A 16,065-nucleotide genomic window follows, 5' to 3' on the forward strand; every position below is an offset into this window, starting at 1 on the left:
TGCATGTCCCCAGCTGCTAGCCCTGTGCCTGCCACATGGCAAATACTCGGGAGCTGCTACATGAAGACAGCAAGCAGATTTACAAGATTTTCACTTAAGAGCAGCATGAATTCACAAGTGTACTAATTGGAAGGGACATGACTGGTTTGAGTACCTAGAGCAGTAATTTGCTTAAATTACTCCCATGAAATAGGTAGACCCACTCAGGAGACTAATGATAGCTCAGAATGTCATTTATAAAGAGGAATCAGAAAAAGAAATTTCACTGTTACCGAAAGAATAGAATGCTAACTAAGCTGATTTATTATTGTTGTTGTTTATGCTATCTTTTTTTCTTTAATTTATTGATTAATACACATAGAGCTGGGGTACAGGCCAGAGGCGGGGTGGTGAGAGGATTCACCAGAGACAGAGTGGGGAGGAGAACAGGCTGACTGATGAAGCACACTGCTGAGGGGAGCAGCAGGTGGGTCAGGAGAGGTCTGCCGCGCCATGTGGGTCAGCCCCTGGCTGCTACAGTGGCTTTAACTTCATAGTGCGGTGCTTTAGCCCAGTCTGCCACCAGGGAGGACCCAACATTATATTATTTCTGTCTAAGGAACAGATACTGATTATGTAGAATAAAATAATTTTCTTCTAATGCAGATAACCTATAAAATATAGGATATCCATAGTTATTGGATCCCTTTGAAAATACTTTGAGTGTTGTTCACTTAAAACCCCAGTTCCTGCAGCCATAAACATGGCTCTCAGATATACCAGCGTGTTACAGAGAGAGACAGAGATGACAGACAGTGGAGGAGCCGGCTGGCAAAGGCTTTACCCACCTGGGCTGCTGCATGCATGGTCAGACAGAACCCCCATTTAGTCTGGGGGGTGTCGGTGTACAAACTCATTCTAGAAACATCGTAGGCTTCCATTTTTCCTAGTGACTCAGCTACATTGCTGGATTTCTACTACTAAATAAAATGAGCTACTCAAAGCCAAGGGGCCAGTTTATTTGTCAGGAATACCTTTTCTCTGGTTCCCCTACTAAAAGACTAGCACCTTCTATATCAGACTACATTAGGTTTAAAGACGGTACTTTCTGTAACTGTAGACAGTAATCTGTAAGGATGCGGCTCCCAGGTTAGCAGTAGGGTTATAGGGTTGGTGCTCTGAAAATAATGTAATTAGCAGAATTGCAGGGATTCTCGAAGAGAACATTTGCATACTTGGAAGCTCGCTTCCAGCCCCTGGGGGTCCCAGGTGGGTCCCATTCCCTCTCAATTCCAGAACCAGACAAACAACCAACACAACTCCACAAGGAAGCATGTGTGGCCTTGTGCTCGGGAGTGCATCTCCCGCCACAGCTCCCCCAAGGAGGCCTCAGAGGAAGAGCACACAGTAGTTAGTTACCTGTGGCTGGCCCCTGAGGGCACTGACACCATGAGTATTAACTTTAGAGTGTAAAAGGGAAAGAACTTCTGAAAAAAAGAAAAGACCCTCTACAACAAGAAATAAAAACCTCCCCTTTGTCCATTAAAGGGATTATTGGTGACCTCCTTGATGCCAGCTACGCTTGTCAGTGATTTCTTCCACTGTTTGGCGTAACCTGTGGGCACAGTCTCTTTGGGAAGTGCTTCACATGCCTCTGACATCTCCTGGAGGCTGGCCTGGCCATAATCCTAAAGAGAAGCTTAATCTGCTTTTTCCTGAAAGGCACAGGGTTGCCATGCGTTTATTTATTCAGCATTGTCTTACTACTTACCTTCAAGACACTGAGCTTGGCCTCTGGAGAATAAGACAAGAATGCCTCCATAAATCCCACCCTCAAATAGTATGAGAATTAGCTCATGGTTGGCATGATGCCCTAAATACAGAAACGCAAGTCAAGTCAGTGACATCCTGGGCCCAGGCACCCCTGCCGCCCTCCGAAGTTTGCAAACCAACTGTGGTTGGGTAAACAGGGTCAGTGTGCAGCACTGTGTGCCACAGCCCTGGTGCAGCCTGGGTCAGGCCTGGCACATGGGCCAGCTGCTGGTACGTTGTGCAAGTCTACTGGAGTGTGCTCACCGGTCTGTCCCTCTTTTTCCAAAGAGGAAATATTGTTACAATGTTAAAACCAGATATTTGTATTGCACCTCCTTTGAGCACCTGCGAGACGACTAGCCTGAGGCAGAAGGGCAGATAACTCTTAGGTCTGTGTGGCTTCCCCGGTCTGGCCCATCACTCTCACTAATGAGGCTGAGCAATTACTTTATCCGCTGTCTTATTTCCTCTCTGTACAATGTTCCTGTCTTTTCCTCTCCTGACCAGAATGCATATAGCTGGTGAAAAATACCCTGCAGGGTCTCCAAGAAAAATTTTTGTCCTCCACACTGGAGAAATCCTCCTTCCACTAGGAAAATACTGAATTCCTAGGATGCACTGCCTGTGCCAAAACACTGCAGCCGAGTCTCAGCAAAGCACCGACAGCAAAGAAGAAATGTCTGGTTGGGGCTGGGCCCTGACGTAGGAACCTGGGCAATGACTGGCACCAGTGACTGAGCAGCGAAACTGGGAGACGGTCTGGGTGGGAAGGGAACTTTGATCTGATGCTGAACGTGCTGAATTACATCGAGCATGCAGCTCATGTCTGGTGTGTAAGGTCCCTGTGAGCAGGCAGCTGGAATCAGAGGGGAGCAGGGCTAGCTAGCAATGTGAACTCTGCAACCTAAGAGGGCTGAAACCATAAACCTGGGCTGTAGAGAAGACCCACAATGCTCAAAAAGAGGAACGAGGAAAAAGGGGAGGGTGGGATTGTGGCTTCTGATGGAACCAGAAAGTTTCTAGGAGAAAACCAACAAGCCAGTAAGGTAAGGAAGCCCAGGGATTTCTTGGAAAGAAAATTTTCAGTCATGTGTAAACAGTTATGCAAAGTGGAGTTGGCCTTCTCCAGCCTCTGCTCCCTACCCCACTAGTAAGGGAAGGAGTTAAATCTTAAATTACAGTTGTGAGTTATGCTTCTAACTCACAGAACCCTGTTCACAAAGTCTTATTCTGTCCAAACATGTACGGAACCTTTATAAACCTCAGTGTCCTCATCTATAAACTTCTAACTCTATAATTCTTTAATCCTTTCATCGCTGATACCAATCAGGGTATTGGGGAGCGGCTATACACCCTGAAAAGTGCCGAAATCCAGCTGGGTTCATTGGACTGGTTCCTACTTTTGTGACTTTGAAACCCCTCAGGCCCTCACTTCACTTTCTGGGCTTTCTTTCAGTAACCAACTTCTTTCCCAGAGTTCATCCAGGCCAGCCTCCTGCTTCCCTCTCTTACACACAAAAGAAGGCGTCCTAGGAAAAGATCAGCTGCTTCCGGGACCAGCTGAATTGCCCTTCTCAAGCCTTTCCTGCCCTCTGAATCTTGGCCATGCCAAGAGGGCGTCTCGCCCCAGCATTGTCTCTTGACAGGGGTTGGATCTGTGGACCCTTTGCTCTGAGAGCGTCTACAGATGTTTCCTCAAATCTTGATGCTGTACCAATCTCCAGGGTTTTATAGCTGACCTCAGGCTGGTTCTGAGGTTCCATAGTAATAATACTAAGGTCAGGAGCTTCCTGAGATTAGTTTCAGCTAATAGAAGTCTGTTGTAAAGGGTGCATAGACTCTTGCAATCTTCTTCATTTGTTGTTAATCACAATTTGGTGAGAAGAATTACTCTCATTTGGAGCTGCAGTATAGATGCCCCAATGCCTTAAAAAGAAAGGAAGGGAGAGAGGGAGGGAGGGGAATGTTTTAAAAAATTAGAGGCAGTACAGAGTGACAGTGAATGGCCCCTAAAGCTCTACCTTTGATAAAAGCATGCCAACTCTGCATGCTCGCAGACTAGGCGAGCCATAAATCTGTTATTCTGTGTATTGTTATTAATGTACATGGAACACTCACTATTGATTCACCACTTTCACATTTTAAATTTCAACTCCTATATTTAACCAGATCAGACCAAAGGAAACCAAGAACGAATCTAGGAAACTCCCAGGTCTCAAGCCGCCTCCAGGACATCTCTCAAATATACAAAAATGAGTCTACTCCTAGCTCCTCCGATCTGGCTGATCTGAGGCTGCTGGTGTCCTGTCCTTCCTCCCATAGCAGCTCATCCCTGGGAAACAAGTCCTGGGCAGCCCACTCCTCACGGCTCTGAGTCACCCTCAGCCAGATTTTCTTCCTTAGCACTCTAGACATTTGGGCCAGATGGCTCTTTTTTGAGGGGGAGGGAAGAGTGCTCTGTGCGTTGCGGGGTACTGAGCAACATTGGTAACCTCTAGCTATTTAGTGCCATGGTACCCCACCAGATTGCTAGCAGGTACAGTCACCCCCAGTTAAGTACTTATCCAACTCAGAGCACTTCTCTCTCTCTCTTTAAGATTTATTTATTTGCGCATACAGAACTGGGGTACAGGCCAGAGGTGCAGGGGCGGTGAGAGGCTTCACCAGAGACAGAGCGGGGAGCAGAACAGGCAGATCAAGGAAGTACACTGCTGAGGGGAGCAGCGGGCGGGTCAGGAGAGGTCTGCCGGGCCATGTGGTCACCTCCGGGATGGGGATCGAACTCATGGTAAAGCGGCTACAGCTTGCTTGGTAGTGCTGCACTTCAACCCACTGAGCCACCAGGGAGGCCCTCAGAGCACCTTTCTCTGTGATACAGGATGAGCCCTGGAGATGTTCTCGGAATCCCTTAGTCTGAGGATTAGACGGGGGTGGATGGTAAAGGGCTCCTAGTCACCTCCCTCCCCACATCTGCTTCTGAGCCTGCTCTCGCCAGTCTCTGCTCGTTCCCTCAGTGGCATCTACATGTAGACAATTTTTTTCCTCCCAAAACTTGCTCAGCTCTCCTTTCAATTCTCATCACCATTCTTCATTCCAGATGTCTCTGTCATCTGTCACCTGGTCTCCTTGTCTCCACTCTGTCTTCTGAGTCCCACTGTCATCTTACCCCTGAGCCACCTCCCTAACGACCTCACCTGAGCGCACCGTTCCTGCGTGGAAACCGCCACTTGCTCCCTCCACATCGCCCGAGCCAGCAAGCTTTTCCCTTAAGGCACTGGGTAGTAAACACGTTACTCCCTGAGCCAAGTCAAGATACTGTGCAGGTTCTTGTAGATCCATTAAAAATACAACTTTAGGGCCCTCCCTGGTGGCGCAGTGGGTTAGGGCGCAGCATTGCAAGCTAGCAGCAGCCGCTTTGGTGCGAGTTCAATCCCTGGCCCCGGAAGTGACCCACATGGCACAGAGACCTCTCCTGACCCGCCTGCTGCTCCCCTCAGCAGTGTACTTCATCAATATGCCTGTTCTGCTCCCCGCTCTGTCTCCGGTGAAGCCTCTCACCGCCCCTGGACCTCTGGCCTGTGACCCAGCACTTATATGCATAAATAAGTAAATTCTAAAAAAATAAAACCAACTTTACAATAAATGTAAAAATCACTCTCAGCAGTATAAATGGGTGGCAAGCTGAATTTGGCCTCACACGGTAGTTTGCCCATCTACGGCCCAGTAATGAACTTGGCCTCTGACTCATGATTCTGGGTGCTTGGCGCCCACATTCCTCTTCGCCACACACATCTCCCATGCCCCCTGCACACTCCTGCGCCGCTCCTCGTCCCCCAGGCGGCCTCCTCTCCCAGGCCCAGCACCTCTGCTCTCCAGAGCTCACCTGAATTGCCCTTCCTGAGCCTCCTCTGCCAATTGAAATTAGACCCTCAAGATGCTCTCAGATGCCACCTCTCCTATGAAACTTTACCCAGTTCCAGAAGGTCAGAGTTAAACCCTCCGCTTCTGTGCTGCTTTTCCTTTGTCCCCTGTGATGGTGCAGATTCCACCCGCTTTTGTACACTGGTTATGTACCTGCCGACCGCCCCAGGAGGCTGTGAACCTGTGGAGAATGGAGACATTCTGCCTCTCACCCCCCCAACGTGGACACTCCCCCCAGTGCTTTGCAAATTAGATTAATGGCAGGTTGTCCTCTTGAGACCTTGTGTGAAGCATTTTATGATCATTCTCCACAACCTGTGAAGAGATTACTCTGCATTTTACTGTGAAGAATTGGAGATAAACAGAGGTTAAGTAAGCTGCCCAAGGTCACACAGCTAGTTAATGGCAGGGCCTGGACTCTAACCGCCGTGTTCCTAGTAACAGGGACTCAGCGGAGTGGTGGGGTTCACTGAGGAGCAGTGGGGTTCACTGAGGTTGCCCTTCCCCACCATGCAAGTTTTGCTTACCTCTAAGTAGCATTTTAATTGGACTCGTTTGAATTTTAAAATATTACTAATAGGGTCTGGCTGCCTGCCTGGTCATCGATTTAACCCTCTAGCTAAGGACCCCGCTGTCCTGTGAGCCCGTCCTCTTTTCTTCCTACTATGCAATCTGAGTGTTTGGCATTCATTATAGAGGGATTTTTTTCCCCCAGCGAGGCCCCTGATCACTTTGCAGAGGACTGGCTTTGAAATCCTGAAATGAGAATTAAAGGAACACCGTTTTCAAATAGAGCTGAGCAAATGAGGAGAAACAAACAGAAAGAGGGTAATTCTAGGCTTGGAATTTATGAGCTCCCCTATCTAAAAGTTTAAATCTCAACTTTCTTTTCATCTTTGGCTTTATGGGGAGTTTTAATAGGTTTTTCTTTGTCTTGGGAACTTAATATGCTTCCCTTCTTCCAGTAAGAAAGATAACTAGACACCTTGTCCCCCCCAGCCCCCACCCTTCTAAGCCCTGGGGTAAGCTTTGTCTTCTGCATATTATCATTAGTCTTGAATAGGGACAGAATCATGGCGACTGAGCGCCACAGCCTCTGATTCATCGCCACAGTGAGCATCCAGGGCCCAGCCATCCTACAAGCCCCCACTCCCACACCCCCACTGTGAGCGGCATATTACGTGCAGGCACTGAGTCTCCTGAAGTGACATGGGAGAAAACTCATGGTGGGCTTTAGGGGGCCACTCTTCCAGCCCACAGGATAGGTAAACGTGCATTAGTGGTTATAAGAGAAGAGACATCAAACTCTTCAACCCGTCTCTCAAGTGCGTAGAAGGTAAGTTTACCGCCAAAAGTCGCACTGCTCTCCAGCTTGCAGTGGGCACCTTTGCTAAGACAGGGAGGCCCCCAGCAAGGCCTTTACCTGGTTCTAGTCCACCCCAGAGGGACCCTCCCCTGCTTCTTTGACCACGGCCAAGCAGGTGTCTCTCTGCCCCACCTCCAGCCCTGTTCCCATTGTCTGGTCACCCCACCTAGGTCCTCTACCTGCGGGGCAATTATTTCCAAGCCTTGCAGCAGGACAGTGCAGCCCCAGAGGGCCCTCTCTCTCCTTTGACTTCCACATTTGATGCCTGTTTCCAGCAGTCTCCACCAGCACTAGCTCAAAATAGTATCTGAAATTTTTATTGACCCTTTCTTAAAAAAATACACAAAGCCATTCTTTATACATCCCCATCCTCTGTACACTCACACCTGCCTGGCCCAGATTTCAGAGTAGCAATCTTCCTCCCAGTGTTGTTTTTTGTTTTTTGGTTGTTGTTTTTTTTTTTTTTTTCTGAGAGGACTTCTGAACATCTGTAGTAAAGAGGCCAGTTTGTTTAGTTTAAATACACTGCAGCAAAATGAAGGTAATTGTGCACACGGGCCATCTGCTACCTGGCAGGTATCCATGAGTCAGAGAGAGAAGTGGGAGACTAAAGTATCTCCTTCTGTTACCAGGATGACAGCTTAGCTCAATTTTATTGGGGTGTGTGTGCAGGGGGCGGCAGTTATCAGAGCTCTGCAGAGGGCGTTACCTCTCGAAATCAGCCTTTGTGCCACAAGTCTCTCTGGGCTTGATACCCGACTATAATGCATACCAAGGAGATTTTTGTAAAATGCATACCTGTTCCGTATGGAAAACAAAGGGGAGGAAATAGTGTTTGGAGGCTTGGGTCACTCCACTCTCCCCTCTCACTTTCTCTGTCTGACTGCCCTGCCCCAAAGGCAGCTCAGCCAGCTGCAGCAGGACAGGCGGACAAAGTGGTGCGCCTCTGGCCTCAGAAGTAGCCGCTGTGGGCCAGCGCGCTTTGGTCTCTCCTGCAGTTGGAGGCAATTAGAAGACCCAGGTGGCTAGTTATTTGTGACTTCGTGACTGCACCAGGCCTCAGTCGCCTCAAACACAAGTGAAGGCTGGCCTGAAAAAGGTTCTTTGCCTGGAGTCCTGAACCCTTTGAAATCATAGGCATCCTCCCTGAGCACTTTGGTCTTCAGGACGTTTTCTGGTGCAGAAGTGAAGAGCCAGCAGGCTAGTGCTGGCCTCAGATGGTAGCACTTCTCTAGCTCCGTGTTTGCAGCAGAGTTGTTTCCAAGTACAAGGGCCCTCTTATTCCGAGAACCTGAGCTACAGGCTAGTTATTGTGTGAGAGGCACGGCGGCCTACGTGGGGTGGGAGCCTTTGTCATAGGTTGTATTACAATACGGTTCCACCAGCTTTGCATCAGAAACCTTAAGACACCAAGTACGGCAGCTTGAATAACATTGAATGTTGTTCCATTATAACACTTAGAAAAAAAGATCCCCGCCAAGGTCGAACAAGATGGCCTTGCTCAAGGACATGCTAGCATTATACGACGTTTTGTTCAATGTCAGCTTCCAAGACCCTCTGAGGACGATGCTGAGGATGTGCCAGTGTGTCTGTCACAAGCCCTCCCAGGCTAGCTGCCCCGCTCCTGGCAGCAGAAACCCACGGGCACAGACTGTTCTGGGGCCCCCTGACCGGCTCCTACACCCATTCTGATTCCCCTACCATTCTCCACCTCCCCGTCTGTCACCTCAACCACCACGATGTGCCCCGCTGCGGTGCCTCCGGCTTGGTCGGGATTGACGGGTGTGCGTCGCAGTCTCTGGCGGGCAGGCTTGCCTCGCCTCTCTGGACCAGAACCCACCTGTGCTTTGGAGACAAGGTGCAACTGTGCAATGCATTGGTCCCGCTTGATTTTTTTTTTAAAGATTTATTTATTTATTCATACAGAACTGGGGTACAGGCCAGAGATGCGGAGGGTGAGAGGATTCACCAGGGACAGAGTGGGGAGTAGAACAGGCAGATCGACGAAGTACACTGCTGAGGGGAGCAGCGGGCGGGTCAGGAGAGGTCTGCCGCGCCATGTGGTCACCTCCGGGGCAGGCGGGGATCGAACTCATGCGGAAGTGGCTTTAGGTTCTCAGTGCTCTGCTTTAACCCGCTGCGCCACCAGGGAGGGCCGGGTCCAGCTTGATTTTAGTACGTCCGCCAGGCCCAGCCCTATCAAGGGGGCAGACAGTGAGCAGACCCTTACCTGGTTGCAGGGGGCTGTCCGCACAGGGAGCGTGCTCTGCCCAAGTGCCAGCTCGAACTGTCGGCTTGGGGAAGGGACGACACCGGGGGTGTCTGTGCAGGAAGGTCGCAGCAGCTCTGCCCGCCACGCGTAGCCGTCGCTCAAGTAGTTCACGGAAAGCTTTGTGGGTGACAGATGGAGCACTCCCCCGGAGACTGGGGTCTGCTCTGGCTGTGGCTCCCCCTTTCCAGTACAGAAGAAGAGGGTCAGAAACTTGATCCATCTCATTGTCACTTAACAAATATTTATTAAGCATTTATATCTGCCCAGCACTTGGTGAGAATGAGATCTGACAGGTGGCCAGAGGATGCCTCTGCGGGTGCACATCAGGGAGACTTAGCCAGGTCCTGAGGAGGTGGAGGGGGAGTGGACACCCAGAGGGCCAGCAGGGCAGGCCAGACAACACCGGGAGCAGAAATTCTGAGAGCCATGGAGAAAATAATACATTCCCGGTAGTCTTAGCTTTTCTCCTGCTCCGGTGCTCTGAACAAAGACAACTTCTGGGGTCTGGTTTTCATCTTCATCAGAAGGAAAACAAGAAGTCTTTGCTGGGCCCTGGCCCAGGAAAGGCCCTGATTGCTTCATACTGATGCTGGACAGTAGGTCCATTTCCTGAGTCTAGAGTTTAAGCCATTCTTGTCCACCCCTCTTGCCTCGTTCAGCCCCATCATCATTTTCCTATTAAGATATTTGCAAGTGTTCAGATTCTTGTTCTTAATCAGGAGCCTCTGTGTTCCTCCCGGCCTTGCCTCCCGACACCCAGCCTTCAGGCGCAGGGCCTCGGTTGAGTACGCACCTCGTGCTCACCACTGGTTGGCCCAATGCGGCCAAGTGAGCTTGGATTTCATAGCCACCCATTCAGGGAAAAACGCCGTCTAACAGGCCCGAGGCCCCTCCTCAGGACTCAGCCTGAGCCTCTCCAGATAGCCCTGCAGGCAGCCTGTCAGGGACGCGCACGCCACCTCCACCCGTGACGGCACTCTGCCTCAGCGGAGGGGTGTCCACAACCCAGCCTGACCTGTGCCAGCCCATCGAGTCCTTGGCTGTGGGCAGGCCTGGTACTCAAGGCCCCTGCTCCTCAGCCGAGGCACGTGTGCGCACAGGTCCCCCCTCCTGGGTGCAGTCTCCGCGGGGCTCTGGCTCTGCATGGGCGGGGCGCGGCCCTCTGCCATCATCAGCCCTGGGAAACCATTAGCTGCTGGGGTGCACAGGGCCTTCCTCGAGGCTGCACGAGCTCGTGAGGTATATGAAGCGTACTGTGACATATAAAATTATGTGTACATAAAGGATTCCTGTCATAGCTAATTAACACAGCCATCACCTCCCATATATTTTTTAAAGATTTATTTATTTATGCATACAGAACTGGGGTGGAGGCAGAGGAGCAGTGAGAGGATTCACCAGAGACAGAGTGGGGAGCGGAACAGGCAGATCGACGAAGTACACTGCTGAGGGGAGCAGCGGGCGGGTCAGGAGAGGTCTGCCACGCCATGTGGGTCAGCTCCCTGGCCGGGGATCCAACTCACACAGCAGTGGCTGCTGATAGCTTGACAGCACTGAGACTTAACCCCTGTGCCACCATTTGAAGTTTTATTTAGAAAAATGTCTATTCAGTTCCTCTATCCTTTCTGTGCACAAGCTTTTGCGAGGAACAAGTGCACGATGTTTGCAAAGAGCAGTGACCCCAGCTCTCCAGGGGGCACCCCCTGCTCTGTGCAGTCTGCCCCGTTGAAAGGCTTGCCCCCCAATCTTTCGTCCATTTTCATTGTGCCCTCGCCCCTCCCTCACCCTCTGCCTCTCTTCCTCTCCACGGTGGAGGCAGCCTGCTCCTTCCTTTCAGACGTGACCCTGCGGCACACTGCAGGGCTGCACGGAACCCCACCCGCTGGCTCAGACTGAGATGGCCTCTCCCCTCTTCCGAGAGGTGAGGGACCCGAGGTAACACAGCTTCTCCACTTCTCCAGGCTCAGGCCGCAGCATCACCACACACATCCCCGACGCACGGAGGCGGCCGCCCGATGCCCATGCCCGTCCGCTCCACGTCGGCCGGCTCCACCCCCACGCACTGCCCGCAGGACCCGCTGGGCGGAGTGGGGGGCGACATGCAGGAGGCCTTTGCACAAGGTGAGTTTCGGGAGCAGAGATCAGCCGGGCGCTGAGGGGGCTGGAAACGGGCAGGATTCCTGCTGAGATTTTTTGAGTTTCTTCTGTGCACTTAGCTCTGAACGGTCAGTCGGTGCCAGCCCCTTCTCATTAGATGGGCTGCTGGCCACTGGGGGGTCTGGAGGCCTTCCACGCGCAGAGAAGGGCCGCCTGGGGCTGTGCTCTTTCTCTGCGTTGTGGGAAGTCCCTTGTCCTTTGGGTTCTGCCTCCTCCAAGGAATTGGATGATATAATCCCGCAAGTCATGTGCTTGGCCTGGAAAGTCTTTAGAGCCAGCAAGGGAAGGAAGGATGGAACTCGAAATAGAATCTTGCTGCAGGCTCTTTGGGGCTGGGACGCCACAGTCCTCCAAGGAGCTGGTGAGCAGCAGTTTCTGTAGTTGGGGGAAGACAGGCGGGTCAGGAGAGCTTATTGGGGCTCAGGCGAGGAAAGGGGAGGTGGTGGCGATGCTGGAGAGGAAAGGCCTGCGCAGGTGAGCACCTTGGGTCCGTGCCTGTTCTGGATCCCAACTCTAGGCTGCGGCTGAGAAGTTGGAGTTGCCATGGCCCCGCGCCCCGGGCCGGGCTCGGGCCCCGCCTCCCGGGTGTCCTGCCCTGTGTCCCAGGGCCTGGCCCCTGAGGTTCGCCCTCCCTGCTCACCCACCTGGCATCGCCATCTGCTCTGACTCTCCTCAGGTACGAGGAGAAACCTCCGCAATGACCTGCTGGTGGCTGCGGACTCCATCACCAACACCATGTCGTCCCTGGTGAAGGAGCTCCACTCAGGTGAAGCAGAGCTCCCGCCCGGCCTCACGCCCTCCTGCCGCGGCCCACACGCGCTGAAGTGTCACATTAACACACGTCATCTCATGTCACCACACAGTCCCTTTGCCTTCCAGGAACACCCCGGATGTCCTACCCTGAGCCTCCCCCCGGGCATGGTCACACACAGATAATTGCGTTTAGCTTTCTCTTAAGGAGATGCCTCGTGGCGCACAGTCCAGGAAGTGCAGAAATCCCGCTCTCTAGGGACAGCCAGGCCGCTTCCTCGCGTAGGGTGCCTGGCTTCGCGCCCCGTCCACAGCCGCTCTTTCCCCAGGCCTCACCACCGTCTCTCTCTGACGCTTTCCCGAATGACTGGAACCGAAGAAGCCACCAGAGCTTCCGGACTCCCTCCAGCCGCCTTCCTGCTCTCTCCTGTCTGATTTGCCTCTGAAACCTTGTTCCTACCTCTTGTCCACGGCTAGGTTCTGCTTTCACGTGACGTTCACGACTGTCCGGCTTCCTTCACTCCTCGTGCAGTGAATCTATTTGGCTTCTGTCTTGGTCTCCCATCACTTAGCTATTTCCGTGATTTTGCAGAGACGCTTGCCCATGGCATTTCCCCTAACACAAAGCCCGGGAAAGAGAAGCTATGAAAGGCCATTGGCCTAGCACCTGTCTTCGAGGCCTCCGTGGCTCCCTCGGCTTTGTGTCCACCAGCTGTTCACTAGCTATTGGCAGCGTGGAGTCCCACGCCACACGGGCAGCACGGGTCCCCTGCCCACGGCTGGGTCGCTGCTTGTCACCGATATGGTGCTGTTACATACCTTGAAGCGGCTTGGCCATGTTTTAGATAAAAGCACACACTTATTCAAGCGCAGACACTGTAGTCACCAGCCCGCACTTCTGGGGATGGCCAGCCCCGGAGTCCCTCAGATCCCAGCAGAGAAACACTTGCCTCCGTGTGGTCGCGCTCAGCGGGCCGAGGTCTGACCCACCCACCGCCTCTCCAGCCTGTGCCGCCTAGAGAGGATGAGTGAGTGGCCGAGGTCGTTCTCCCCGCGCAGCTTAGACGGGACGCCCGCCCCTCCCCAGGGTGCGTGCTGGACACTGCGGTTCCACGTCTCAGTCTCCGTCAGAACCGCTGCCCCCTCCACACACACAAACAGAAGAGGTGATGGCTTTGGGGAAGACCGTACGGGTGATTAGGAAGCCCCTGCCCTACCAGAGCCCCAAAGAAGCCAGAAATCTCACTTTTCTGGGGAATTTCAGGCCACGGAAGTGAACCCCACGTGTGCCACGGGACCACTCCGTCTCAGGCTCTTGGTCCTGGGGCTCTGGGGTGTGACCACAAAGCACAGAGAGACCGAGTGGGTTCAGAGCCACACACTTCCCTGGGTGCCGGGCAGTCTCTCATTAGGGGGGAAGGGTTTTCAGCAAGTTTTGCACAGTCACTTGCGAGGTGCTCCAGCGATGGCCTCATCCGGCCCCCCCAACGTTAGGCCGTGCAGTAGGTGATTCTCTGAAGAAAGATTTGCCCGAAGTTGTGCAGCCCAAGGGGCGCGGCTGGTGGAGCGCGAGTAGGAAGAACATGAGGCAGAAGCTCTTCTCCGCCCGCCCGTCCCCGCCAGACACAGTGGCGAACGGGCCGCCCTCGCGGGGCCCTCTCCGGGACGCGCTGCTCTCTCAGGGCCGTGGGTGGACACGGACAAAAGCCACGTGGCACCGCAGCCCTGTCGAGGCAGAAACAGACTCCCCTTGCTGACCAGGTTGCCCCTTTTCCGTGAATGGGAGGCCTGGCCCGACTCCACACATTCTCACCATCTCTGTGCAGGTTCTGGTTGGGTGTGATGCGCAGGTGAGCGCTCCATAGCTTCCTTCCATGGTTTCTGGAAATGTCTTTACAGATCATGGAGTCAAGCGTTGGAAAGGGGCTTTGCCCTTCCATACAGCCTCTGCCCAGATAAACACCTCTGCTGGAATATTTTCAGTGAGCGGGTTCACAGCCAGCTCTCGTATAAGGAAGCCCTTTGGGGGCAGCCTTATCAGCCTTTCTGTAACCAAACAGCCACCCCCAGAGCTCCCCAGAATAAGGCCAGTGTCTTCTCAGCCTCTCAGGAGTTGGATGGCAGGCAGCATGGCTCTCAGCCTCTCGAGACGACTGCCCGCCTTCAGTCTGTGCTAACGTGATGTGCTCTCCACTTCGCCATCCGCTTGCCCTCGCCAGGGGGACGCTGGTGTCTCATGGTCCCAATTCCAGGCGAGTCCCAGGGACTCTGCCCTGCAGAGCGCAACCTGGGGCCCCCCGAGAAGCGCCCCCAGGTAACGCCTCAGCGGCTGTTTTTCCCCTACAGCCACTTTTAGTGGCTGGTTGTTTTAAGTTGTCAGCTAAAACCTAGATTTACTTATTTTTTACAGAAGCCAGCATTAGTCTAGATATTCTCCACTACACACTTTCATGGTCGTTTTCTTGACATGAATCAGGTATTAGCTGTATCCCTAGCCTACGCTGTCACTGAGGGAGAACACGTGGAGAAGAGGCAGGCACCCCCACCCCGTCACCCCGTCACCGGGGAGCCAGCGGCAGAGCCAGCAGCAGGCGGGGGCCACCACCCTGCTCTGCTTCTGTGGGCAGCTCCCCCGCGGGTCTCCATGTGCGTGCAGACAGGTGACTGCCTGCGCCCTGCGCCATCAGCTAGGGCTTCGTCCAAGCCTCCCTTAACCCCTTGTATGCCTGTGCTGTGCTGAAGGGTCATTGGCTTCCCCGCACTTGTTTTCACAGCTGAGGAAGGTGCAGAGGAAGAAGAGGAGAAGATGCAGAATGGGAAAGACAGAGGTAAAGGCAGCTCGAGAGGCCCTTAGTCTGAATGGAGTCAGAGCTGCGAAGCCTAACGACAGCCCCCCTTGGTCTCTGCCTATGCTCTGGCTGCCTCCTTTCCCCCAAAGCCGTCGGGCCCCCAAGACGCCCACCGTCCCGTCTCCCCACCCTTCCCGCTGACCATCAGGCTTTTCCCTGGAAGTGGTCATGTTGGTCAGTCAGCACAACATCCTGGTTTCCCGGGACCGTGCTAGATGGTTAGGCTGCAGGAAGCTGACCAAGAAAACACAAAACGTGACCCCTTGCCTCAAGGAGTGTACAGAGTAGTTAGGAAAGCAAGACTAAGGCCTGCAACATAAAGAGGCGATGAAATGAAAGGGCAGGAAAGTTAATCATCAAGCTTTGAGTGTGATTACAAAGACAAGAAGGAGTTCTGCGAAGGAAGCGGTTATCGAGGGCAGAGTAGTCCAGTGGTTTTTCAGCTTCATGGAAAAACCAAAAGCAATAAAGAAAGGCGTTAGCAGCGGGCTTAGTGCCGTCCCCGTTTTATTGTATACGAGCCCACTTAGTTTCTGCTGTGTGCTGAGTGACCTCCAGGTGTTGACCGTTTAATCCGTAGCCCAGGGAGGCCCGTGGTAATCTCCTATTTTCCTGATGAGGAAATAGGCTCAGAAAAACCTAGACTGAGTTACACGGCAGCACTTGGGTTTGAACTGGGTCTTTGGGCTCCAGACGTCTGAATCCTGTGCGCCTCTGTTGCGCTCAGCAAGAACAGATCGCCCTTGGGCATCTGAGAGTGAGCAGCCCTGTCACACGTGACCGTGCTCACTGGTGGGTTCCTCCAGAGTGGGGGCGCCACAAGGCAGAGTCTGGCTGCCCAGGTCGTGTTCCCCGCACCTGAAGAGAGCCTGGCACCGGGTGGGAGGGCAGGAAATTAACAACGGCAGGCTGTGGATTCGAGAAGCTCCTCTGGGCTCTGTTGCAGGCTCCACACTTAG

General features: G+C 53.0%; 1 protein-coding gene across 9 annotated transcripts in view; it reads left to right on the top strand.

Annotated features, from left to right (window-relative positions):
- DTNB (dystrobrevin, beta) overlaps nt 1–16,065 on the top strand; it is a 200,063-nt gene that overhangs the window by 179,760 nt on the left and 4,238 nt on the right. For 4 of the 9 annotated variants that reach the window (XM_012727567.1, XM_012727562.1, XM_012727558.1 and 1 more), the window contains 3 exons: nt 11,312–11,471; nt 12,184–12,273; nt 15,032–15,085. In XM_012727567.1, coding sequence (XP_012583021.1) covers nt 11,312–11,471; nt 12,184–12,273; nt 15,032–15,085 — 304 coding nt within the window. The remainder of the gene's footprint in view (nt 1–11,311; nt 11,472–12,183; nt 12,274–15,031; nt 15,086–16,065) is intronic. The other 5 variants (XM_012727565.1, XM_012727561.1, XM_012727564.1 and 2 more) reach the window with 3 other exon arrangements.

The sequence above is a fragment of the Condylura cristata genome, unplaced genomic scaffold (assembly GCF_000260355.1).
Source record: "Condylura cristata isolate star-nosed mole 26May11 unplaced genomic scaffold, ConCri1.0 scaffold00020, whole genome shotgun sequence".
Lineage (NCBI taxonomy): Eukaryota > Metazoa > Chordata > Mammalia > Eulipotyphla > Talpidae > Condylura > Condylura cristata.